At 45.3% G+C, this 26,721-nt stretch overlaps 1 protein-coding gene across 1 annotated transcript in view; it reads left to right on the top strand.

Annotated features, from left to right (window-relative positions):
- The first annotated feature begins 15,112 nt into the window (after positions 1 to 15,112).
- The window catches only part of LOC121291613 (ephrin type-A receptor 7-like), a 630,124-nt gene continuing 618,515 nt past the window's right edge, over positions 15,113 to 26,721 (top strand). The window contains exon 1 of the mRNA XM_041213056.1: positions 15,113 to 15,260. Coding sequence (XP_041068990.1) covers positions 15,170 to 15,260 — 91 coding nt within the window. The 5' untranslated portion in view covers positions 15,113 to 15,169. The remainder of the gene's footprint in view (positions 15,261 to 26,721) is intronic.

The following is a 26,721-nucleotide window of genomic DNA, read 5'->3' as shown; positions in this document are numbered from 1 at the left end:
TTGAACTGGGCCTCTTTAGAGATGTTCTCGGAGTCTTCCTTCATAGTGCAGCATCGTCGGGAGAAATCAAGCCATATCCCCTTTTTACAGCACTAGCTGCCATATTTTGGTGAGTCTTCATTCACTATCACAGTGAAAAGCTTTGGCATGTTTAAATAGCTTTTCAGTATGTTAGAGAATGTGTATGAGTGAGGTAAGTGAGTAGGGTGGTGGAGTGCCAGCTGGGTGATGGATGGCAGGTGGGCAAGGTAGCAGGGTGTTAGACAGGGTAGGGTGCCAGCTGTGTAGGGTGGTAAGTGGCAGGATGATAGGTGGCAAGGTGGGTAGAGTGCCAGCTGGGTAGGATGGCAGGATGTGTAGAGTGCCAACTGGGTAGGGTGGCAGGGAGTTTGGTTGATAGGGTCGTGAAGTCAGGTCAGTCAGATCAGGGGTAGGGATTGGAATCAGAGTGTTGGGGGTTAGTGGGAAGGTTGGGGGGAAATCAAGGGATTGGGGGTGTCGGAGGGTTGGGGAGTTGGAGGGTCATGGGGAATTGGAGGGTTGGGGGGAGAGTTGGAAGGTCAGGGGGATTGGAGAATTGGGGGAAAATCAGAGGGTCGGGGGGAGAGTTGGAGGGTCTTCAGTGGGGAGTCGGGGGGGCGGGGGGCGGGGTGGTGGTGGTGGTTGCTGCGGGAGGGGGAGCAGTCAGTCGTATGGCTACCTGGGAATTAGATATGGTTTTTTCATGTCTGATATTTCCTGGGAAACTATCCAGGTAAGTGAGTTGGAAAGCTCCGAAGTCTCTGACTCTAATTAAGAGTTGGAGACGTTCTCGGGATTTCTGGATGCGGGAGAATTGCCCAGCAGAAGTTGAAACTTCCCAGGCAATTCCCGTGGAGTCTTTCCATTGGGACTTCTGAGGGATCCCCCAGAGTACCTTTCAGGGTACCTCCGGGTTACATTCATTTGGAAATCGGAAGATCTGGGCCATTATTTAATGTAGGAGACATTGGCAGCCAATTTGCACACAGCAAAGTCCCACAAGTAACCATGTGATAATGGGCAAAGAAGCTGTTTTCATGTTGTTTTTTGCAGGATAAATATTGACCAGAGCACTGAGGAGAACTCACCTGCTCTTCTTTCAGGTAAGGCCAGGAAATCTTATACATGCATCTGAGAGGGCAGACAAGGCCTTGGTTTAACATCTCATTGAAAGACTCCGCTAACAGTAAGGCACTCCTTCAGTATTGCGTTGAAGTGTCACCCTAGATTTTGTTCTCAAGTCTCTAGAATGGGTCTTGAATGCCCAGCTTTCTGGCCTACTGCTGCCAACTGAGTCATGACTGTCACCTCAGGCCTGATTTTCAACTGGGATGGGAACCTGATGCTGGATCATTACCAAATCCCAACCCTGTGCTGCAATGGCATCATCGACGTGACGCTATCTTTAAATGACAACTCCCTAATTGAGCCAGAGGTGAATGGTGCCAGAAGACAGGAACTGACTCCGAAATACAATCCCCAAAGGCAGATGGCAGCCATGATGGTGCTTGCCGCTGCCTTGCAGAATAGAGGAGGCAGGAAATCAGTCGGCCAGCAGCCTAATGGTACAGACAAGAGTCAAAACAAACAATGAGAAGGTACTAGACCTGTGCTGTCAGAATAACCGTTATTTTCCAAAAACTTTAATTCATCAAAAACTTGATGGCTCCCCACATTGCACCCTACAGCTGTGCACTAGTGTACGGTTTTGCCAATCTGTAAAATTGAAAATCACCCTCTGGCCCTCCTCAGCCAGTTAACAAGCTCCTCAAGGAGCTAACGGCAGTTAATTGGAGTTCAGTGGCTTGCCAGCTCCTCGAATTCCCCTGCCCTGCTTTCACTTTGAAAATAGGAATGCGTTTCGGAGGCATCAGGACGCTGACAGGCCATCTGGGAGCATGATTTTCAAAGCCAACTCCTACCTAACCTTGCTCCACAGACAATTGAAAGTCAAGCCTCTCAGCTATCTCTATGTACATTCCCATTGAAGCATGTATAGAACACATTTTGCTTCCAAACTGATCCTTGATGGCCACGAGGTTGTCCCCTCAAGACAAGGGCTGAAATCTTTTATTTTAATGCAAAAATAGTCTTCTGCCTACTGGCTCTTCTCCCAACTGCTCCCAATTACAATAATTGTCAAACTGTCACATCTACAGTGATGTACACTTACATCATCCAAGCTTATCATGGGCTACCCATCTGCCATTACTGTCGAAGGCAATTGAAAGGTGCTGCTGAGTTGAGGTAGGGTTGAATGCGCTAGCTATTTTGGGCAAGTCGGTAAGCTTTTCACAGTTAAGTTAGAACAAATGGAAGGTGTGTGATAGGGTAGAAGACAGAAGTGATTTAAATGACAAAAGGGATCTTGGTGCAAGGCAGAAGAGGGTGGTAATGGAACATGTAAAGAAATAAGGGATGGGTTCAGAGGAGGTGCAAATGGCTACAGCAATACCATTACCAACAGCTGTTGTCTAAAAAAAATGGAAGCTGTGGTTATGAACTAAAGTTGTTGAACACAATGCTGAGGCTGTAAGACTGCAAAGTGCACAGAGGAAAGATGTGGTGCTGTCCCTCAGACTGACCATTTTCTGGTGTTAGAAATAAAATAAAACTGAATATGTCAGTAATTTGAAATGAAAAGCACTGTAGGGTACTTGAAATGCACAGCAGGTTAATCAGCAATTGAAAGCAAGAGAGGCTTACGCTTTAGGTTTAATTCTTTGTGAGAACTCTATTACAACCTGTCATTCTCTTTCAGATGCTGATATCCCTGCTGTGCGTTCCCCAGCATTTGTCTGTTTTCATTCACGGAGGTTATCAGAAAACATTAATAAGATGAAAGGAATTTTCTTCTAAAGTAAAATACTGTGATTATCAGGGGACTAATGTCTGACCATGAGAATTTGTTTCTGGGCTTACTTTCAGGAAAGATATAAAGGATTCAGGCTGCTGATCCAAAGGAAAGTGAAATATTGCATCCAAAATTGACTTAGTGAGAGGAAGCAAAGGGTTACGGCTGGTGGGTGTTTTTTGACTGGAAGACTTTCCAGTGGGATTCCGCAGGGTTCAATACTGATGCCTTGCTGTTCATTGCAAATATCAATGATTTAGATTTAAATGTAGGGGGCATGATTACAAAGTTCACAGATGATACAAAAAAGGGCCATTAACAGGGTAAGCATGAGCACTGTCACTGAGCCAAACTACCAATTACTACTTTTCAGTATATTTGAGCGTTACTGGTGGGTTTTGGTAGCAGATGGATTTCATGCTTCACACTTTGTTCAATTTTGGGTGGAATAATCCCACTGTTAATTTAATTGCTGTAAAATAATTTTACCCCATAGTTCATAGGAGGGAATAATGAGGGTAGTGCTTTGAAGTGTTAAAATAAAATTAAGGATTATTTAAGAGGCGTTTTATATAATTTATATCTGATTAACAGAAGATGCGAAGCGGCAGGTGTCCTATTGCTTCAGCCAAAAGATTATTGCCACTCACACACCCACGTAGTTTCTGAGTCATGTGTCTTTTATTACTGCAAAAGAGAACTTTTGTGAGTCACCTAAACCAGTGACTAAACGCCTTTGTTTAATCGATATATTCATTGTGTAGGGAGGTGAGAAGGCGATTGGGTGAAATAAAATACAAAAGCAGAAGCAAGAGAACGGAAGAAAATAAAACCAAGAACGCGAGAGATCATAACTAAACATACTAAAAAAATTTTCTAGAAATGCAGAGTGGGTCAGTCAGCACCTGAAGGAGATGCAGCACTTGACAAATTTAGCTAGCTTTCATTTGGATATTCTAATCAATCTACAATCCGATTCCTGTTTTTATTGTCATGCGATGCCCATATCAAAACCGATTAGATACAGTGTTGCCAACACTCGTTGGACTCATTCGTTCCCTGACCTTCCTCCCGCAACAGACCTGCTCCACACTCTTGCCATTGTTTGTCTGACCCGTTCCTTCCCAGAGCACACCAGCGTACCAAATGGAGAAGCGAATGGACTCTTCGCCACCTGACTGGACAGTTCTTGACCGGCACAGATGGTAACGGAAAAGACTATCTGGCTGAAATTTTTAAACTAATAAACAATTGTATTCAAAAAAAATGAAAAGAAAAACACAAAGTCTGTGAGTGATTATCTCCAGGGTTACTTGCTACAGTGTCCCAGAGATTGATGTTTAATTCCTGGAGGGTTGGCAATCCTAATTCTACACTGTTGGTTGTATCTGTTTTTTAGCCACGCTATGTGCAAGTGGCGCAAAATAGGAAGAAACCATTATTTCAAGGGAAAAGGATTTCTGGGCTGGAGGAAGAGAGAAAGAAAATAACTTGCATTGATATAGTACCTTTCATGGCCTTAAGATGTTTCAAAACACTTTACAAACGGAGATAGTCTTCATTTACTGTAACCGCACTTATAATGTAGAGAAATGTGTCAGTCCATTTTTGCATAGCAAGGTCCCGCAGGCGACAATGAGAGGCTGATCAGATAATCTGTAGGTTGAAGGATAAACATTGATCGGGACTTAAGAAGGGACTTCTTGCTCTCCTCTGACATTGTGGCAGCGGATCTTTTATATCCAATTGAGCGGGCAGACAGGGCCTCGGTTTAGTGTCGCATCCAATAAGCGGTATCTCCAGAAGTGCAGCACTGCCCCAGTACCGCCCTGGGGTGTCAGTCTAGAACATGTGCTCATACCTCTGCAGCGAAATTTGAATTAGGATGAGTACTGGAGTAGCGAAGATGACACAAATACTAAACATTTCAGAGAGCGATTGGTGGAGGCAAATTATGCTCGGAAGGTAAAGGTCTTTGTGAAGGAGGGGATGGAGGTCAGAAACGAGCACCTGGGTCACATGAGATGGCGAGTTTTGAACAGCCTCATTCAGATTCAGACAGTGGCAAGAACTGACAGCAAGGATGCCGTGTTTGTGCAAGGCATTGGCTTTGGGATTTCCAGAGATAAATCGGAGGGCTCGATCAAGAAGTCATTCCTGGAAATCTGGCTACAACCAGATCAGCAAAGTAGAACCAAGAAAAGGCAGTCCTTCCAAGCAGGTTAACAGAGGAGTGGCTTTGGAGACATGTGGGGTAGTTGATTGTTTCAAAGACTGTGGAGAGGGCACCGAGGACTAATGCAACATTGGAGCAATAACAAAGAATGCCATTTGTAACTCTGGTTAAAGCTGTCTCAGTGCTTCAGGGAGGCTGGAAATCTGATTGGAGAGGATCAAACTGAACTGACGACAAGATGGACACGGAAATCAGAAATGGCCACATGTTCACGGACTTTGGAGAGGAAAGGAGATTGGAGATGGGGTGCTAATTTGCAAGGACAAAAGGCTTAAAAGTGTTTTATTTTGAGGCAAGGGTTGATGATGGTGCTTTTGAAAGAGAAGGAACATAGTGCCTGAGCATAGAGAACTACAAACGATGTCAACCAGTATAGTGGCCAGGATGGTAAATTGAGTGGTTAGCTGTTTAACGGGAATGGGGTCAGGAAACTAGGCCGTGAGTCTCAAAGGCTAGATCAGAGTGACCATGTAAGGAGAACAAAATAAACCAGAGAAAGATGGGGATTAAGGGCCAGTGCACATGGGTTCTGGGGGAAGTAAATGAATGGCTGATCTCTTTCATGGTAATAAAGAAGCCCATGAGTTTCTTGCACATGTTGGTGTCCAGGATGGAGGTGGAAGATGAGAGGGATTTAACGACATAGTTGGTCATGGAATAAAGAAGCTGGGGAGGAGAGGGGATTCCTTTTATTCAAGGATGATCAGGAATGGTGCCTATCCATGATTAATCTGCAGTGATTATCTCACGATCTTAAACCCTTAATATCTGCCATAAGACTTGACATTGATTTTTCTTCAATAAAATGCAACATGAATTCAAACAAGCTCACAAACTCCTCCACAGGTTTCACGTAGGTTGATTACAAGGCAAAGCAGCACTCTTGTTTCTTGGAATTCAGTTGATGCCTTTGCCCTTTTTGAGGTTCATCTTGTGCGATCTAACCTGAATCTCTGACGAGATCGTCATCACATAATCACTGACGAGTCTTCTTAATTCTTTCAGTAACCTTTCATTATTTGGCAATCAACTGACAACCTCATTCCATAGATTAGCAGCAGTGGGAAACTGGAAAGTGTTGCGTTGATGCAGTAAGGGCTTGCTCTTCTGCGAGAGAGCAGAAGCAGATTTATTCTGTATTTAACTCTGCTGTATCTGAATTTAGGGTGGTGATGCTGAATGCCTGAAGTGTTCCTTTCTTCCACATTGACCTTCCCCACTGTTCCTTTTCTTTAAAAAATGTTATTTTGTTTCTTAGAGAGAAGCAGTGCTGCTACCCTCTATCACTGTAGCTGAATGGAAAGTAGGCAAGTTCATTTGAGTACAATGCTAGCAAAAGTAAATATTTAAAACAATTTTTGTGTGAAGTACACTGCAGGTAGATGTGGCTTTATTCTACTAGCATTAAAAACAACAAAAACAAATTCAGAAATGAATATCCACACCCTATCTTCTTTCTACCACGGTCCTAGGAAAAGACATATTTGTTGGAAAGGACAGTGACTATCCACAATACTTCTGCAGCTGCTCAGTTCCACCTGCACCTTCACCTTTGATTCACGTGACCCCAGCAAAAATGCTAATTCCCTCTCATATGAGTTGTCCTCCTTGGCATTCCCCCGACCACCTTTGCTCCTTTAAGTTACTTTGTGTCCGATCATGCTTGTGTGAAACACTTTAGGATGTTTTACAATGTTAAAGGTGCTATATAAATGCAACTCGTCATTGTTGAGGAGGCAGCTGCAGTTGAATCTCATGGTATAGGCAATATTCATAAGCTCTCAAAGTTTATTAAAGGAGTGGAACTCTTTTTGCTGAATTTCATCCTTGTGACTTGATTCCAGGTGGAGTGTCTCCTCTAAATATAAAGCACTCATTTTGTCGCTATTAGTTATAAAAGCATTACCAGACAGAATTTGACACTGTGGTATATAGAGGAGATAGTGGGACAGATAATCAAAACCTTGGTCCAAGAAGAAGGCTTTAAAGAGCATCTTAAAGGAGGACACATAGAGATGCAGAGGTTTAGGCAAGGAATTTCTGAGGATAGGGTGTAGAAGATTAAAGCCCTGGCTGTAAATGATGAGAAGAAGGAAGTGACAGATATACAGAAGGGCCAAATTGGAGTAATGCAGAGTTTTGGTGGGTTTAGGGCTAGGGGTGGTTATAGAGATTGGGAAGGGTGAGGCAATAGAAGGCTTTGAACACAAAGATGATAATTTAAAAATTGAGATGTTGCTTGATCAGCAACAAATGTATATTCAGCATGATTATAATAAACATTTCAATGGAATTGACATCAAAGGGTCAAAAACCAGTGTCATGCTCTGGTATTTTCTGAATTTCAAATTAATTTTTATAATTTAAAACTGGCCACAAAAAGCTGCAAAATTTGGCTGCAAAAGGGTCACCTGACTTGTGGATTGAAACCACTCCCATATCTCAGGAGGGAACAAAAGGAATATTCCAGACTGATCAAAGTTGAATCAAAGCCTTTTCCTGAAACTAATTCAAAAGGGTATATCAAATTGGATGGATCGTTCAAAGACAAATACCCTGGACATCTCAACCTCACAAGGTGCTAAACCCACAATACGGAATGTGTACTCCGTGCAACCATCTGCCTTATTTGGAAAAGGACTTTGAATTTGTAAGAGGTCACATGATGAGACAACCATGTTTTCTCTCCACTGTTAAATCAGCAAGAAGCTTCATGCAGACAGAGAGTTCCATTAAAAGCTATCGAATTAGCTTCAACTCACCCAAACAGCTAAGGTAATAAACAGGGAAACCTTGAAAGTGGGAGATCCTACTGGAGAGAAAGATTCCCCAACCACTTCCAGTTAAACTTCGCCTGAGAACCAACCTTCCAGAAATATGACTACAAGAACGCTCACAGCCTGCTGGTAACTCCTTGCTTAACAAGACCTTCACTTCAACTTAAACACTGACTTTATCTAAGAAAATGCAGGCCTGCCATGAAAGAGACTGAGATAATTATAAGCTGTAACAGTATATTACCTTCCTGTGTAAATAATTTTTGTGTGTGTGAGAGATGGTGAGTGAAACTTTGGATTATTTCAGGGTAAGTGAGTGAGAATAAATAACTCCTTTATTTTTAAACTCACAAAAAACTTGATGCTGTAATTATTTAATTGGGATACACAAACTGAGGGTAAGATAACATACACCACATTCTTACAAAACATGCTAATCACAGACAATAAAGGGAAAACATTAATGTTGTCCACGACACCAGATTGTAGCCCTCAGCACAGCTGACTGTTGTGATCAGCTTGATCTGTCTGCCTGAGGTTCATCTCAAGCTCCCTGAACTCAATGCTGTCTTCAGCCCAGGAATAGAAGACTATGCTAAGGAACAGTTTGAGATGATTTCTTGCACTGGGAACTAGTTGAAGGAAATGGGAAGTGTAAATCGTGGGCCTATTGTTGAAATATTGATTCTCACCATCAGTGCACAGGCCCACTCCAAGCACAAGCACTGGCTGCTGATCACTTACACTTCCAGGAACTCCAGGCTTTATCATCCATTAAAACCCACTATCCTGGCCAATCAGACCAATCTTTCAGAATTAAATATCCAATAATTGAAATGTTATTATGTGTCATGAATTCATTAACGATTTGAATTGATGTGAAGCAAGAAGAATCGGCATAGAGATAGAAAAGGCAAATGACAGCTCTGAATAAATGAGATTGAGATCACAGCTGATTTGTAAATACACTTAAATCTAATATACTGACTTTGAGTCCTGAAACAAGTGGGATAACTCAGTGTTAATTCTAAATAACTCATTAAATGATGCCTCTATTCATTATGTTGTGTTCCATACTGTGTAATTTTCCAGGAAACTATGGCTTAACTCCTAGAGTATATTTGACAACAATCATTACTATCTATCGATAGTTGCGGAAACAACACCAGCAATAGTCTGAATGTGTATGTCAACATCTTTACATCCACACTATCATATATATCAATACCATCATTAAACATGCACACACATTGTTAATACATCATTAGTATACTCAGACCACTAAATGTGCTCACACATCACCAAACATACTGATCACCAAACATATTCCGTATCCAAATCTATTCATACATCACTGAACATTCTTATCATTAAACATTCTCATCACTGAATATACTCACATATCACTATGTTTACTCACCTCCAAGCAGGCATATAGTAACAGACTTCAGGAGAACATCATAGTGAAATGGGCAGGTACATGGCAAATGAAATATAAGACAGTGATGTGCAAGATGATTCATTTTGGTAGGGGGAATATGGAGATGCAATAAAAATTAAATGGTACAATTTTAATGGGGGTGCAGGAATAGAGAGACCTAGGGGTGCATATACACAGTTCTTTGAAGGTGGCAGTACAGTACAGTTGAGAAGGCTATTAAAAAGGCATACGAGTTCCCGGACTTTATAAATAAAGGCTTAGAGTACAAAAGCAAGGAATTTATACAAAATCTTTAAAAAAAACATTGACAAATTTTGGGCACCACACTTTAGTGAAAAATTTCAAAGTTTTAGAGAGGGTGCAGGAGATGGTACCAGGGATGAAAGATTTCAGTTATGTGAAGATACTTGTTATGGACAGGAGGGGAATTAATTTAAACAGCTCTGACTTCTCCTTTCACTACCTGTCCAGAAACAGAAAGGTGGTTTTGATTTCCAATTTTCCCCTTTATAAGTAGTTTCCCCAACCCTTCAGTTTGGAGTAATCCAATCCTCTATTAATAACCCCACAGCAAACACGAGATAAAGTAAAATAATAAGGTTAGTTTATTTTGCACACGCGCAACATGTGTGGAAAGGTTTTGTAACATCCGCCCCTTTTTGCGCTTATGAAATAAAAGTGGGATAAGGAAAAGAAAAAAATGCAGGGCAAGACCACAATAAAAATGAGTTATGGTTTCACGTGAGTCCAGGGTCCAGAATTAAAAGTCCAGCAGGGTATTCCTTCAGAAGTTAGCAGGCTGAAACTGTTACAAGGTGACCTGACTTCCTAGAAGCGATGACTTCCCTGATGGAAGAAGGCACATAGCGACGGATGAGTCTTATAGCTACAGATATAGGAGTTCCGATTTTCCATTAGTACACAGTGTAGATGAGGGACAGGTAATTTACCTGGACAGAACTCTTCCTGCTGCTACCTGTTCAATTATAAAATGATAGACTGTCTGTGTTCAGTTCCACACGGCAATATGACAGGTTCTAGCAGCTTGGGAGAGGTCAATGTGACATACCTTCCACTTCTTCTCCTTTGGACAAAGGATGTATTTTTCCAGGTCTGGAATCTTGAGAGATCCCTTTTGTTCTTGCAAACATACCATCACTGTTGGCCACAGTTCTGCCTTAGAAATGTTAAGAGTGTTGGTGCATTTCCTCGAAGTTTGATTTTCTGGAGCCACAGGGGGCATTAGCATCTCAAAGGTAGCAAGGTCCATGCTGGTTTCTGAAGGTTAGAAATTCCCCTGGTATGAGTCATGGCTTTTCATGCATGTCAGGGTAAAGCTTTTGCCCATTTTTAAATATAAAATAATATTTTTATAATAATATTAATGTAGCTAAGTTGATGTAGATATATTTTCCTTTCTGTCTTCTGGACGGGTCAGACTAGAAAAAATGAAGTTGTGCTCCTTATGGCAGAGAAGTTTATTTGGAGATTTCATAGAGGTGTTCAAAATGTTGATGGATTTTGATGAATTTAATGAGGAAAAATTGTTTTCAGTGGCAGAATGTCAGTAATCGGAGGGCACGGATTTAAGGTGATTGGAAAAGAACCTGAGGTGACAATAAAACATGTTGTGGGTTCTTATGTCTAAAATATACTGCCAGAAAAGGTGGTGGAAATAGATTAAAACAAACTTTCAAAATGAATTGAATAAATAAAGGAAAAAATTGCTGGGCTATGTGGAAACAGCAGTGGAATGGTATTAATTGGTTGCCCTTTCAAAGAGCTGGCACAGGCAAAATGGGCTGAATAGTCACTCCCTCTATGTTGTATCATTCTACAATACTACAATATCACTGAATATACTGACACATCGCTAAACACACACACAAAATTTGTTATATTCACATGGTCAAACATAACGCGTACATCACTAAATACACACAAGTATGATTAAATATACGTGCATAAAACATTATGATATATTGTTAAGGATATCTAAAAAACATCACTAAATACACACAAGTATGATTAAACATATGTGCATTAAACATTCTGATGCATTGTTAAAGATATACATCATCATTAAATACACACACATGATTAAATATATTTACCATTAGCTATGCATACTCTGAATGGTACTCACGGCTGCAAGACATGTTCACATGCGTTTAAACATGCGCAGGCACGGTGTCAAATGCAGACTCCCTTAAACATGTCGGCACACTCTCATATATTTCATTTTAACAGTTACTGTACTTTGTGCCATTACAGACACATAGTGCAATTATGTAAATTATGCACCTTTAATATGACATTAGCCTGAAAAACAGACACAACTTTTCAAGGTTTACCCCTTCCCCAGCTCAAGCTAAAGGACTTGTTCAACACTTTACCGACAAACTCCTAACTAAATTAAGTTCCATCTTTAGAAAAGTATCAAATAATTTCTAAAAAAAAAAGTACTGAAAAGAATACAGTGTTATTCTACTATATAGTACAATAGCACTGTATTACAACAATTTTGCAAAAAAACCCATCAAGTTACCTATGAGTAATTTGCATGGTGAAAATGTGATACTGTGACACCCATTAGATTAAGTTGAATTCTGACCTACAGCCATTTTGAATGACTCTGACCCCAATCCCCCGACCAGCCATATAACCATTGAAGAACCACCGCCTTTTACAATACCAAAGGAGATATTTGGCCACTGTATCTATGCTGGATGGTTTCTAAAGCAATCCAAAGCTAAATCCACTACCCTGCTGATCTCACAATATTTGGTGATATTTTTAAATTGTTTTTTCCTCATCGGTCTACTCCCTGACCAGGGGAAATAGTCTTTCCCTATTCACTCTGTCAAAACCCTTCATAACATTAAAAACTTACATCAAATCTCTTCTTATCCTTCTCTGCTTCATTAGAAATAGTATTTTCAAATATATACTAAGTATTAAATAATGTTGTATCTGCGATAACATCTTGGTGAATCTATTCTGTATATTTTGCCAGCCCAGACACAATAAGCTGAATGGCCTCTTTCTGTGCTGTACCTTTTCTATCATTCTAAAAGTTTTAATGTCCCCTTAATAATGGACCACTACTCTCCTGGTTCAAATTCTGCTCCTAAGATATGAGCACATACCATGCCACAATTTTAAGGAAGAGCAGGGCATTTATCTCTGATGTCCTGGCCAATGTTCGTCGCTCAATCAACACAAAAGGCAAATTATCTGGCCATTTTCACATTGCTGTTTGTGGAACCTTGCTGTGCACAAATTGATTGCTGCAGTTGTTTCAATAGTGACTTCACTTCAAAAGTACTGGATTGATTATAAAACACTTTGAAATATCTTAAGGTTGTAAAAACTCTATAAATGCAGGTTTTTTTTTGTATTTTAAGACAGTTCTTAAAAACCTCTTTAACCAAGCTTTTGGTCATCTGTCCTCATCATCATGTGTGCTCTTCTCAGGGGTAGGTCCTTGGCTCATAGCAATTTTCCCATGTCTCTCTATCCTGTGCCAGTCTTTTCATTTTCCAATAACTCCTTTTAATTTTCAACCCATCCAGCATTGATATTCTCTTCCTTCCTCATCTTCCTTGAAATCATCCCTCCATAACATCTTTTACAAGTCTAATTCCTCTTAAGATCTGCCTTACCCAAACTCTCTGTCTGTTCCTAATCATGTTCAGTAAATTTTGGTGTTTGTTTACTCTCCACAGCACTTCATCAAATAATTTTTTTTTGTCCAGCTGAACCTTTCCATTCTCCTCCAAACCCACATTTCAAAGCTATTGAACAAGTCGGTCTCCTTTCTCCATAAGGTGCAAATCTCACATTCACACTTATGTCCTAACATTTCTTTATTCAATTTGGCATCCATTCTTTTTCTAAATATGCTCATGCTAAAAGGTGCTTTATAAATGCAGTTGATGTTCTCTGTCAATCCACTCCCTTCAATATCTTTCTAATGAATTTTAACTCCCCCTCCTAGCTTCATGCCCTTCATGCTTATCTACATTAAATTACATCTGCCAATATCTGCCAAATCTACCAACTTGTATGTTTTCTTGAAGGCTTAACTGTCATATTGTTCTGATTCATTCATGGGATGTGAGCATCGCTGGCTAGGCAGCATTTGTTGCTAGTCCATAATTGCCCTTGAAAAGGTGGTGGTGAGCTGCCTTCTTGAACTGCTAGAGTCCATGTAGTGTAGGTACACTCACAGTGCTGTTAGGGAAGGAGTTCCAGGATTGTGACCGAGCAACAGTGACGGAACGGCGATATATTTCCAAGTCAGGATAGTGAGTGGCTTGGAGGGGAACTTCCAGGTGGTGGTGTTCCAATGCATCTGTTGCCCTTGTCTTTCTAGGTGATAGTGATCATGGGTATGGAAGGTGCTGCCTAAGGAGCATTGGTGAGTTGATGCAGTGCATCTTGTAGATGGTACACACGGCTGCCAATGTGCTTTGGTGGTGGAGAGAGTGAATGTTTGTGGATGGGGTGCCAATCAATTGATCACAGAGCATTGAAGGCGGCCATTCAGCCCATTGTGCCTGCACCTCCTCATTTTTTGCCGACCCTCCTACTTTGTATCTTAAGCAAATTTTGAGTTTGTGTTCCTTATCCTGAAGTCCACATACCTATACACAAAGAACAATAACACAACCAGTACTGACATCTGGAGCACAACACGACCAACCCTTCTTCAGTCTGAGCCATATCTAACTTCCCAGTGTCAACCAACTTTCTATCCGGTCATCAGTTCTGATGAAAAGTCACAGACCTAAAATGTTAACTCAGTTTTTTCTTTCCACAGATGCTACCTGACCCGTTGAGTATTTCCAACATTTTCTGTTTCTCTTTCGGATTTCCAGCATCCGTATTTTACTTTTGTGTTTCTAGATCATTCCGTTGCATTTCCTGTCAGATTGTACTCCTGGACTTTTCTAACGAGTATTTTGTGAGGCAAGTTATCAAAATACCCGAAAACCTACACATGTTCTAGCTGCTGCATTCTCTTTTTATATGCAGTTGTTCAAAAAAAAACTAAATTAAATTTGTCAAACGCAACTTGCCTTTAAGAATTGGCCATCCTCGATTAGCCCGGTTATTTCTAACCAGCTTGATTGCAAATGACGGATTTTGAGAGTTTACCAACATGAGTGCGACACAATATTTCTCTGCTTTGCATTTGTGATCTTAATTTAACTGTACTTCAAACTCACCAATTCTCCATTTGATCCGTATGAAACGTGTTAACATTTCCTAATGTTTATATTAAACTGTGAAGTAACAGCTTTGCCAGCTCGTTTCTTTTTTGAAAAATACATAGTGTAAATTGACTGGATGGAATTAAATTCAGCCACTTGAATACGGAGCGTTTAATAGCAATCATAATAATAATTATTACCAATTTATGCTCCCAGGGAGACTAAAATCCCTGCGAAAGGGCGGATCCAGCTGTCAAATAGGTCACGCCTCTTGAGTTCATTGGTTAACTCTGTTACTGGACCCGCCTATATTGTCCAGCTCTGCTCATTGGTTGGATAAGACTCTGTCAATCAACACGTCTAGGTCCACTGCAAACGCCTGATCTGGATTGCCATTGGCCCTTTGAGAAGTCATTCTGTGCCCACCGCCCCCTTTCTGGAACACTTTGATTCCACCTCGTTGATAATATTGGAGCAGATACAGGAATATTATAAAATATAAGAACAAGGAGGGACAGTGCCGACCTTCAGCTAACAGAGGAAAAAAACACAATATATATTAAATAGTTAAGATTGGAGGGAGCTGGTGCTGGAAAAGAAGTGTCGGGACAGGAAATTAAAATGACTTTAGTGGGGACCGTTCGCCTGCGCTTCTGCTGCCTCGTCCTCCTGAACTTTCTCCGACACAGTCACCGGAGCGCTGCTAACGAAGGTGAGCAAACGGCTGGAGCCCTGTTAGAGGGAGAATATAACCAGGGGGAGCAAGGGAAAATTCAGGGAGCTGGGGGAAGAAAGCCTGGTTCCAGTGATGGGTGAGTGAATGGTCCGCAGTGTTCTTGTAGTAAAGTCTGACTGTGACTTGGGGAGGCGGTGACCCGTTTCCTTCTCGTTCTCTCTCTCCCCTTCTCTTTCGGTATACCCACCCTCTCTCTCTCTCCATCCTCCCATACTTTATGCCCCTTCTTTCCATCCCCGCGCTCTCCATCACCCCTCTCTTCATCCCCCCTCTCCCTACCCCCACCCCCTCTCTCCACCCCCATCCCCTTCTCACCTCTCCCCAACCCCCATCCCTCCTCTCTCCACCCCTCATCCCCCCCAAATTACCCCATCTCCACTCCACCCCTCATCCCCCCCTCTCCACCCCTCATCCCCCCCTCTCCACCCCTCATCTCCCCTCTCCACCCCTCATCCCCCCTCTCCACCCCTCATCCCCCCCTCTCCACCCCTCATTCCCCCTCTCCACCCCTCATCCCCACCTCTCCATCATACATCCCCCCTCCACCCCTCATTCCCCCCCTCTCCACTCCTCATTCCCCCCTCTCCACCCCTCATTCCCCCTCTTCACCCCTCATCCCCACCTCTCCACCCCTCATCCACCCCTCTCCACCCCCCATCCCCCCTCGCTCCACCCCATCCCCCCTCGCTCCACCCCCCATCCCCCCTCGCTCCACCCCCCATCCCCCCTCGCTCCACCCCCCATCCCCCCTCGCTCCACCCCATCCCCCCTCGCTCCACCCCCCATCCCCCCTCGCTCCACCCCCCATCCCCCCTCGCTCCACCCCCATCCCCCCTCGCTCCACCCCCCATCCCCCCTCGCTCCACCCCCCATCCCCCCTCGCTCCACCCCCCATCCCCCCTCGCTCCACCCCCCATCCCCCCTCGCTCCAGCCCCCATCCCCCCCATTCCCCCTCTCCACCCCCATCCCCCCATCCCCCCTCTCCACCCCCACCCCCTCTCTCTCCAGCCCCCACCCCCCCCCTTTCTCTCCACCCCCACAGCCCCTCTCTCTCCACCCCCCCATCCGCCCTCACTCCACCCCCCCATCCCCCCTCTCTCCACCCCCCCATCCCCCCATCCCCCCTCACTCCACCCCCCATCCCCCCTCACTCCACCCCACCAGCCCCCCTCTCTCCACCCCACCATCCGCCCTCTCTCCACCCCCCTCTCTCCACCCCACCATCCCCCCTCTCTCCACCCCCATCTCTGCACCCCCCATCCACCCCCATCCCCCCTCACTCCACCCCCCCATCCGCCCTATCCCCCCTCACTCCACCCCCCATCCGCCCTATCCCCCCTCACTCCATCCCCCCATCCGCCCTATCACCCCTCACTCCACCCCCCCATCCCCCCTATCCCCCCTCACTCCACCCTCCCATCCCCCTCACTCCACCCCCCCATCCCCCTCACTCCACCCCCCCATCCGCCCTCACTCCACCCCCCCATCCGCCCTCACTCCACCCCCCCATCCCCCCTCACTCTACCCCCCATCCCCCCTCACTCCACCCCCCATCCCCCCTCACTCCACCCCCCCCATCCCCCCTCACTCTACCCCCCATCCTCCCTCACTCCACCCCCCATCCCCCCTCACTCCACCCCCCCATCCCCACTCACTCCAACCCCCATTCCCCCTCTCCCCACCCCCCATTCCCCCTCTCCCCACCCCCACATTCCCCCTTTCCCCACCCCCACATTCCCCCTCTCCCCACCCCCACATTCCCCCTCTCCATTCCCCCATTCCCCCTCTCCATTCCCCCTGTCTATTCCCCTATTCCTCCTGTCTATTCCCCCATTCCTCCTGTCTATTCCCCCATTCCCCCTGTCTATTCCCCCATTCCCCCTGTCTATTCCCCCATTCCCCCTGTCCATTCCCCCTGTCCATTCCCCCTGTCCATTCCCCCTCTCCATTCCCCCTCTCCATTCCCCCTCTCCATTCCCCCTCTCCATTCCCCCATTCCCCCTCTCCATTCCCCCTCTCCATTCCCCTATTGCCCTTTCCATTCCCCTCTGTCTCCATCCCTACCCGTCGCTGTCTATCCCTCTCTCCTTCTCTCTCTGTATGCCCACTCTTTCCCTGTCCATCCCTCCTCTCTCCATTGCACTCTCTTCCCATCGCCTTCTCTCCCCATTGCTCTCTCTCTGTCCAACCCCCTTCTCTCTCTCTGTCTAACCCCCTTCTCTCTGTCTAACCCCCTTCTCTCTCTCTGTCTAACCCCCTTCTTTCCCCCTTCTCTCTCTCTGTCTTTCCCCCTTCCTCCCTCCGTCTACCCCCTTAACCCTCCATCTACACCCCTTCCTCCCTCCGTCTACACCCCTTCTCCCTCCGTCTACCCCCTTCTCCCTCCATCTATCCCCCTTCCCCCTACATCCATCCTCCTTCACCTGCCCATCTACCCCACTTCTCCCTCCATCTACCTCCCTTCTCTCTCTGTCCAAACCCTTCCTCTCCATTTATCCCCTCTGTCTTCATCTATCCCCTCTGCCTTCATCTATCCCTACCCTCCGTCTACCCCTCTCTCTGTCTACAAATCTCTCCATCTAGCCCCTCTCTCCGTCTAGCCCCTCTCTCTTCGTCTATTCCTCGCTCTTCATCTGTTCTCCTCTCTCCAGTATCACCACCCTCTCTGGTATCACCCCTCACTCCGGCATTACCCCTCTCTCTTTCTAACCTCCCCTTGCTCCGTCTGAACCCCCTCTCTCCGTCTAACCCTCCTCCTCTCTCTCTCTCTCTCCCCCTCCCTCTCTATCTTCTCTCTCTATCACCCCTTCTCTCTCATCATCACCCTCTTTCCCTCTCTCTATTACCCTCTCTCTCGTCATGCTCTCTATCATCCCCTCTTTTTCTATTCCCCCACTTTCTCTCTTCCCCAACTTTCTCTCTCTCTATAGCTCCCTCCCTATCCCCTCCTTTTTCTCCCTAACCCTTCCCCTCTCTCTCCCTAACCCTCCCCCTCTCTCTCCCTAACCCTCCCCCTCTCTCTCCCTAACCCTCCCCCCTCTCTCCCTAACCCTCCCCCCTCTCTCCCTAACCCTCCCCCCTCTCTCCCTAACCCTCACCTCTCTCTCCCTAACCCTCCCCTTCTTTCTCTTCCTCCCTCTCTCCCTATCCCTCCCCCTCTCTCTTCCTCCCGTTATCTCTATCCCCTCCCCTTTCTCTCTATCCCCCCACTTTCTCTCTATCCCCTTTCTCTCTATCCCCTCCCCCCTCTCTCTATCCCCTCCCCCCTCTCTCTATCCCCTCCCCCCTCTCTCTATCCCCACCCCCCTCTCTCTATCCCCTCCCCCTCTCTCTATCCCCTCCCCCTCTCTCTATCCCCTCCCCTCTCTCTCTCTCCCCTCCCCCTCTCTCTCTCTCTCCCCTCCCCTCTCACTCTCCCTCTCCCTCTCTCTCCCCTCTCCCCTCTCTCTCTCCCCTCCCCCCTCTCTCTCTCTCTCCTCCCTCCTCTCTCTCTATCCCCTCCCCCTCTCTCTCTATCCTCTATCCCCTCCCCCTCTCTCTATCCCCCCTCTCTCTCTATCCCCTCCCCCTCTCTCTCTCTATCCCCTCCTCCTCTCTCTCTCTATCCCCCCCTCTCTCTCTATCCCCTCCCCTCCCCCCTCTCTCTCTATCCCCTCCCCTCCCCCCTCTCTCTCTATCCCCTCCCCCTCTCTATCCCCTCCCCCTCTCTCTCTATCCCCTCCCCCTCTCTATCCCCTCCCCCTCTCTCTATCCCCTCCCCTCTCTCTATCCCCTCCCCTCTCTCTCTCTCTCCCCTCCCTCTCTCTCCCCTCCCCTCCCCCTCCCCTCCCCCCTCTCTCTCTCCCTCCTCCCTCTCTCTCTCCCCTCCCCCCCTCTCTCCCCTCCCCCCTCTCTCTCTCCCCTCCCCCTCTCTCTCTCCCCTCCCCCTCTCTCTCTCTCCCCTCCCCCTCTCTCTCTATCCTCTCTCCCCTCCCCCCTCTCTCTCTATCCCCTCCCCCTCTGTCTCTCTATCCCCCCTTCTCTCTCTCTATCCCCTCCCCTCCCCCCTCCCTCCCTCTCTCTCTATCCCCTCCCCTCCCCCCCTCTCTCTCTATCCCCTCCCCTCCCCTCCCCCCTCTCTCTATCCCCTCCCCTCCCCCCTCTCTCTATCCCCTCCCCTCCCCCCTCTCTCTATCCCCTCCCCTCCCCCCTCTCTCTATCCCCTCCCCTCCCCCCTCTCTCTCTATCCCCTCCCTTCCCCCCTCTCTCTATCCCCTCCCCTCCCCCTCTCTCTCTATCCGCTCCCCCCCCTCTCTCTATCCCCTCCCCCCTCTCTCTATCCCCTCCCCCCTCTCTCTATCCCCTCCCCCCTCTCTCTATCCCCTCCCCCCTCTCTCTATCCCCTCCCCCTCTCTCTCTCCCCTCCCCCTCTCTCTCTATCCCGTCCCCCTCTCTCTCTATACCGTCTCCCTCTCTCTCTATCCCGTCCCCTCTCTCTCTGTCCCCTCCCCCTCTCTCTCTCTATCCCCTCCCCCTCTCTCTCTCTATCCCCTCCCCCTCTCTCTCTCTATCCCCTCCCCCTCTCTCTCTCTATCCCCTCCCCCTCTCTCTCTCTCTATCCCCTCCCCCTCTCTCTCTCTATCCCCTCCCCCCTCTCTCTCTATCCCCTCCCCCTCTCTCTCTCTATCCCCTCCCCCTCTCTCTCTAACCCCTCCCCCTCTCTCTAACCCCTCCCCTCCCCCTCTCTCTCTATCCCCTCCCCCTCTCTCTCTATCCCCTCCCCCTCTCTCTCTATCTCCTCCCCCTCTTTCTGTAAGCTCCATCCCCTCTCTCTCTCTATCTCCCACTTCTCTCTCTCTGTGCCCTCTCTCTCTCTACCCTCCTCCCCTCACTCTCTATCCCGGTCCCCCTCCATCCCCCTCTCTGTATCCCTTCTTTCTCTCTAGCCCCCGCTTCTCTGTCTCTCTATACCCCCAGCTTCTCTCTGTCTTTCTATACTCCCTCTCTCTATCTCCCAACTCTCTCTCTACACCCATCTCTCTCTCTATTCCCCAACTCTATCTATCGCCCTCACTCACTCTAACGCCCTCTCTCTATCCCCTCTCTCTACATATACGCCCTCTTCCCTCTCTCCATCCCTTCCCTTCTCTGTCTATGTTCCCTTTCCCTCTTAGCTTCCCTGCCTCCATGCCCGCTCTCTCTCTATCCCCTGCTTCTCTCTGTCTACCCCCCTCTCTCTATATCACCTTTCTTTCTATCCCATCCCCACCTTCTCTATCCCCCACACTCTCTCTATCCTCCCACTCTCTCTCTTTATCTCGTCCCTCTGTGACCCCCCTCTCTCTCTGTGCCCCCCTCTCTCTCTGTGCCCCCCTCTCTGAGCCTTTCTTCTCCCTTCTCTCTCTGCATCCTCTTTTTCTCTTCCCCTTCCTCTTTCTCTCTCCCCCCCGCTGGTCAATTTCCTAGACTCTCACCTGAACAATTGTATTTTACGAACGGTCCAGGTTAGTGTGTGAACTCACGCTGCACTATGTTGCGTTAAATAGAGAGACCAGAGGTACAATATATTAAAATCATTTTAACCTTGTTTTAGCGCCAGTGAGTGTCTGAGTGTGTGTGTGTGATAAGGCACTCAGATTGAATTTTCAGTATGTGAACAGATGCAGAACTTGTGTTGCCGATTGAACATTCTCTTAGCCTCTGTAAATCGGAACACCTTGCATTTCCGTGTGCTCTCATTCATTTCACTCCCGCAAAGCAATCCGGACTTGAGGAGGAGCCCGGCGGGCGGTATGAGGGCTTTTGCTCTGATTCCAGAAAGCAGCAGATACCTCATTCCTGTATAGTGGAGCGAGATTTAGAAAGAGGAAAACGCAATCAGCAAGAAACATTGGGAGAATGGATTGCTTTCCGAATGTCATATAACACACAAAATGAGCTAGTGACAGGAGAAGGCTGGTGTCCGGGTGGGTGGTCATGGAAAGGGTTAAATCCGAAACTTAGTTCGTAGGTTTTTTTTAATCCGGTCAGAGGTGACTTTGGTATCCTGTCAAAATGTACAGAATGCAAATCAGTTCTTTGTCTCAGAACACCTATTAAATTTGAGGGAGAGTGGAAGAGAAAGGAGATAGTAACTCCTCTTCATCTGCTGTTTTATATCACTATACGATTTTTTGTTTTGTTTTGCAAATTGTATTGTGCCACTTGCATTCATCCTCTGTCCATGAAGGCAGATAGATTTGGGTAGATTTAACATTGAGCCATATTATTCAGGATCTGATTTGGCCAGCCGTGTGCTGCGTTGTGGATGTGGCTTTCACCTTGTGTTGATTTGGAAGCGGAGTGTCATTGAAAATAGCTGTGATCAATCAGTCTATTCAAAGAAGCCAGAAAACAAGACTCAGCTTCGGAGACAGGTGTTGGCGATGCACTGATAACCAGCGTAAAGAGATCCCAGAACAGAGCCAGACTGAGGGCAGTTAGTGTTTCAATTACACTTTGTGTCATTTTCAAATCCTGTGAACATTCATTATTGTGAAAGGGCAGAACAACTTTCTTTGACTGAAGATACCTTCGAGCAATGGTGTTTGGGGAATAGAGAGGAAAGTTAGCTTTCCGCTAATCTTTAGTTTAATTAACACACAACAAACTTCAAACTGCCTTTCTTTAGAAGTTCTAATCCACTGTCCTTTGACCGCAGAATAGCAAATAATAAGTATTCTGATTAAACACCATGTTGCACACTTCATATCTGATGCACCTTGGGTTTTTTTTATTTTAAAGAACTAGACGTGGGTAGGATCTTGAGTTACTTTCCTTTTCAAACCATCTTTCTGAATATGTAAACATTAACAAATTATCTTCTGTTTTAAGTTGGTGCAGTGCTCTTATTTTAGATGTGCTAATCAAGATAGGGTGTGTATATGTTTATACAAAAAGGACAAATCCTGCAATCTCACCAGGGTTCCTAATGATCAGCACTCTAGGTGAAAATATTACACTTCTCCATACCAGCAGCCGGATGCATGTAAACCACGAGCTGTTCAATGCAGGTTAATCTCCATTGTTGCTTGGAAGGTGATGATGGTAATTTCTTTGGGGAAATATGAGCAGACAAGGAGTACACAGCCCACACCCTTTCCAAATTGAACCGAGCAAAGCCTTGGGTTTGGTATACAGAACCTGGCACAAGGAGCCCTTTATTTTCCATAATGAGCTGTGTACACAGCCCTGTGCCAGTGAACCGAACCCTGCATGTAGCTCTACGTTTTGTGTACAGAACCGTGTACACACTACCCCATGCTGGCGCACTGAGCCCTGTGCATGCCATCCCCATGTTTGGCATGCCAAACTGTGCACATGCCGGCCCATGTTTGGCACACCAAGTGGTGCACATGCTGCTCCATGTTTGGCACACCAAGTGGTACGCAATCCTCCCCCAGTTTGGCACACCAAGCAGTGCATGTGCCACCCCATGTTTGGCACACCGAATGGTGTGCATGCCGACCCGTGTTTGGCACACCGAGCAGTGTGCTTGCCACCTCGCTCAGGTAATTGGCAAGGGAGCAATGGAAACAAAAGGAAAACCTTTTGTACTCAAGTTAGTGGTTGGGATCTGGAATACACTGCCCAAGAGTGTGGTAGAGGGAGATTCAAGTGAGGCACTTGTCAGGGAATTGGATTATTATCTGAAAAGGAAAAATGTGCAGGGCTACGGGGAGAAGGCAGGGAATTGGCACTGGGTGAATTGTCCCTTCAGAGAACCAGGACAGACACACAGGGCAAATGGCTCCTTCTGTGCTGTAACTTTTCTGTGATTCCATCAAGCTATCTATCTCCTTTTTCCTTTGTCTTCTTACCTAGCTTCCCTTTAAATACATTAATGCTATCCACCTCAATTGCCTCCTTGTAGTAAAGAGCTCCACATTCTCACATTGTCTCTGGGCAAAGACATCCCTGTTGAATCTTTTATTAGATTTAATAGTGACTGTTGTATATTATGTCGCCTAGTTCTGTTCTCCTAGTTCTCCTACACAAGTGGAAACAGCTCCACACATCTATCCTACCAAACTCTTTCATAATTTTATAGATCTGTATTAGAGTAAAAAGCCCCAGCCCTGCTCAATCTTTCCTAATAATTATAACTTCTCGTACTTGAGATGTGACTGGAGAACCCGTACATAGATCATATTACTGCTCTTTCAATGGACACTGTGACAGTGCAATGACATCTTTACATTTGACCAGATGGTCGTAATAGATCTTAAATTCTCCACTGATTCAGTTCCACGTCACTCAGTTCCTGTTGGGATGGACGCTGCCTGATGCTTCCAACCCAGTGGCTGTCCTGTATTTCTCACAGCTTCCTTCTGAATATATGCAGCACTTATTCTGCGTCATTATTCTCAGCTTTGCATGTTCCAGGCTGTTTTGCATCTGTGCTATTGACTCGTTCCAGTAATGCATCCCTTTCTCCCAAGGGGCAGTGACAAATTGTCAGCTCCACTTGCTCAGTTTATTCTCACGTGCAAACGTGCATGTTTTTTCCATTGACATATTTTCAGCTGTTCATTCTTTGCATGTCATTGCAAAATAATAAATCATAGAAATCTCAGCACAGAGAACATTTAATCAATTCTTCCTGTGCTAACTCCAATTCTGAACTGGGCATTTTGAATTCCATTTCCCCACACTTTCCACATGGGCTTTAATAGTTATTTATTCTCCCACGTATTTATCTAAACTCCCTCTTAAAGTGTCATCCCTGTCTCTGAGGAAAGTGCTCTTGCCCCTGAGTCAGAGGATCATAGGTTCAAGTCCCACTTCTGAGACTTCACAGCAGCTAATCTTAGTTGATGCTTGTGGTGAAGCACCAAGGGTGATCTGCACTGCTGGAAGTACTGTTTATCAGATATGAAACCAAGGCCTATCTGCCCTTTCAGGTAGGTGTATAAGATCCCACGACGCTATTCAAACAAGAGCAGAACATTTTTTCCCCTGATGCTCTGGTCATCATTTATCCCACATCCAAAAGCAAAAACGGATGATTAAATTTATCTCATTTTTGTTTGTGGATGTTTATTGGGTGAAAATTGCCTGCTGCATTTCCTACACAGTGACTACAATTCAAATGTATTTCAATAATTGTAAAGCTCTGAGATTGTGAAAGGAGTAATATAAAGGTAACCCTGTCTTTAAATGTCATACTTTAATTTTGATAGCTACTTTTATCAATAATTTGCATAAAAACATAATCAACATCAGGCATCCAGTCAATTATTGTTAAACAATGCAGTAAATGTCCGGTGATCAGCTAATTTGGCCTAAAGGTTAGATTTCAGTTGTGAGAGAGGATGGTCTTTCTCTTGCTATCTATTCTTGCATCTGGTTTTTACTGTATTGCAGATTTTATCAAGGTGGACAAGAGGACAAATACATCAAAAGATTGTGGCTCTTTTGGTAATTGCATTGTGTAATGTGGACCTGAGAGTGTAGATCAGAACAATCTGGTGTCTGTTCCCTGCCAGGTCATACTCAGGTCATACAGCAGAGTCATATGTACTCGAAGCGTTGTTAACTCTGTTTCTCTTGCCACAGATATTGCCAGACCTGCTGAGTTTTTCCAGCATTTTCCGTTTTTATTTCTGTTGGAAACTGCTGAGAGAGGTATCCGAGTTGGTACTATAGATTGAGTTGATCAGCAGACACTTCTTAGGTGGAAACTTTTAGCTTATTTACAAAGGTACTCAGCACCAACTACAAGTGTGCTTTCACTTTAAAGTCTATCTCTACACTACTAACTACAGAGGTAGCCCGTGCTACTCTCCTATTGGGTACTAAAGGTCATGCGATCTTCCTTAACAAGCATTATTCTTAAAGGTATATTACAATAAATAAAACCATAATTACAGAAATACTACAGAAAGTGACTGTGTAAATATTGGGAAGGAAGTGCTTGGGATTGGTTCTATCTCCAGCTCCCCGGTTTGAGTTGTTTGCGAACACTGACAGGTTGGCTCGTACATTACTGGGCAATGTGACACAGGAAGAGGGTTTATCTGTAGAACCAAACCCTGTCACATGTCTTTGGTTTTAGAAGAGGAGGAAAAATACATTGCTGAAAATGATGGAACTTGTGCGTTTTTAAATAGTGATCTGTACAATACGGATTTGCTTTTAAAATGTATGTGATTCAGCGTGTGTCATGGCACAAAGAACAGAACACTGCTGATGCTGGAAGTCTGAAATCAAAGCAGAGAATGCTGAAAAAAGCTCAGCAAGTCAGGCAGCATCTGTGTGGAAACGGAGTTAACAGCCTGCATTTTGCGGTCAACAGAGAACTAACGATGCTTGCCAGCTGTACTTATATTTAGACTTTCTCTCGGCTTTTACACTGAAATTTGCAGTTATTAAAGAGTCCAAACAGTGCGGCACCCTTGACGGGATCCTGTGAACTGGGTCAGCAATGGGTGAGACCCTTAACCAACCAGATTTGAAGATTGCTTACCGAGACACATAGCCAAAACCAGGAAGTATAATTTAAGATATTTAGTTCAATGTAAGATTGTGTACAGGAAGTTTATTGGCGGGGAGCATGGAGAAAGATGGGATTAGATGAAAGATAAAGAGACAGATGTTTTTTAAAAGTTTCATTTTTAATTTTTTTAAATCTCCAAAAGAAATTGAAATCTGAGGGAATGGGATTCCACACTTGTTAAGTTTCAATGTCAGAGGATGTGATCATGCCAGTAAAAAAAAAAATCCTTATATTTGAATGGACAAGCTCTAACATTGTCTGGTGTTTTTAGTGGTTATCAAATCATGTATCCCAACTGCTCACTCTTCATGTGTTTGAATGCTGAGTGTCTCTGTGAGGTACTAGTATACACCAGCTTGTGGAAAAGAAAAGCAGGAGAAATTGCACAGCAACGTCCTGATTTCAGTGTTGTCTGTCCGATTTACTTCTTAATAATGGTGAGCACTGATAGGTGATTGGCCCGAGGCTTTCATCAGAATCCGCAGGGCTTAGGTCAAATACTGACTCTGTTTCTCCCTTCACTGATGCTGCCTGGCCTTTCTGTAACAGGGTGCTACTGAGTATGTGGTGGACCTGTTCCTGCCATCTGCTAGTGCCACTCTGCTGCTGACTATTATGTGGCCTGTGAGTGTGAATTGGTAACTGGCTTCCTTTCAATCTTCAAGGCTAAGACCGAGCAGAATGACAGAGCCAGCAGATTTAAGTTTTGATGTTGTGCACTGGTGCTACACTACATTGTGCCATCACACTGCTCTCAGGAACCTTTTAATTGGACATTAAAATCTCAAGTTCTAACGCTTATTTTGCAGAGTGGTAGTAGGTAACAATTCTGACTTAAATATGACATTTAATTGGATGCTAAAAGTTTAATTTTCAATCAAAGGTGGCTATTTGACACCATGATCAAAAAAGATGCATCA

This window comes from Carcharodon carcharias, chromosome 19 (genome assembly GCF_017639515.1).
Source record: "Carcharodon carcharias isolate sCarCar2 chromosome 19, sCarCar2.pri, whole genome shotgun sequence".
Classification (NCBI taxonomy): domain Eukaryota; kingdom Metazoa; phylum Chordata; class Chondrichthyes; order Lamniformes; family Lamnidae; genus Carcharodon; species Carcharodon carcharias.
The sequence above is the reverse complement of the archived record's forward strand: the minus strand, read 5'-3'. Positions and strand labels throughout refer to the sequence as shown.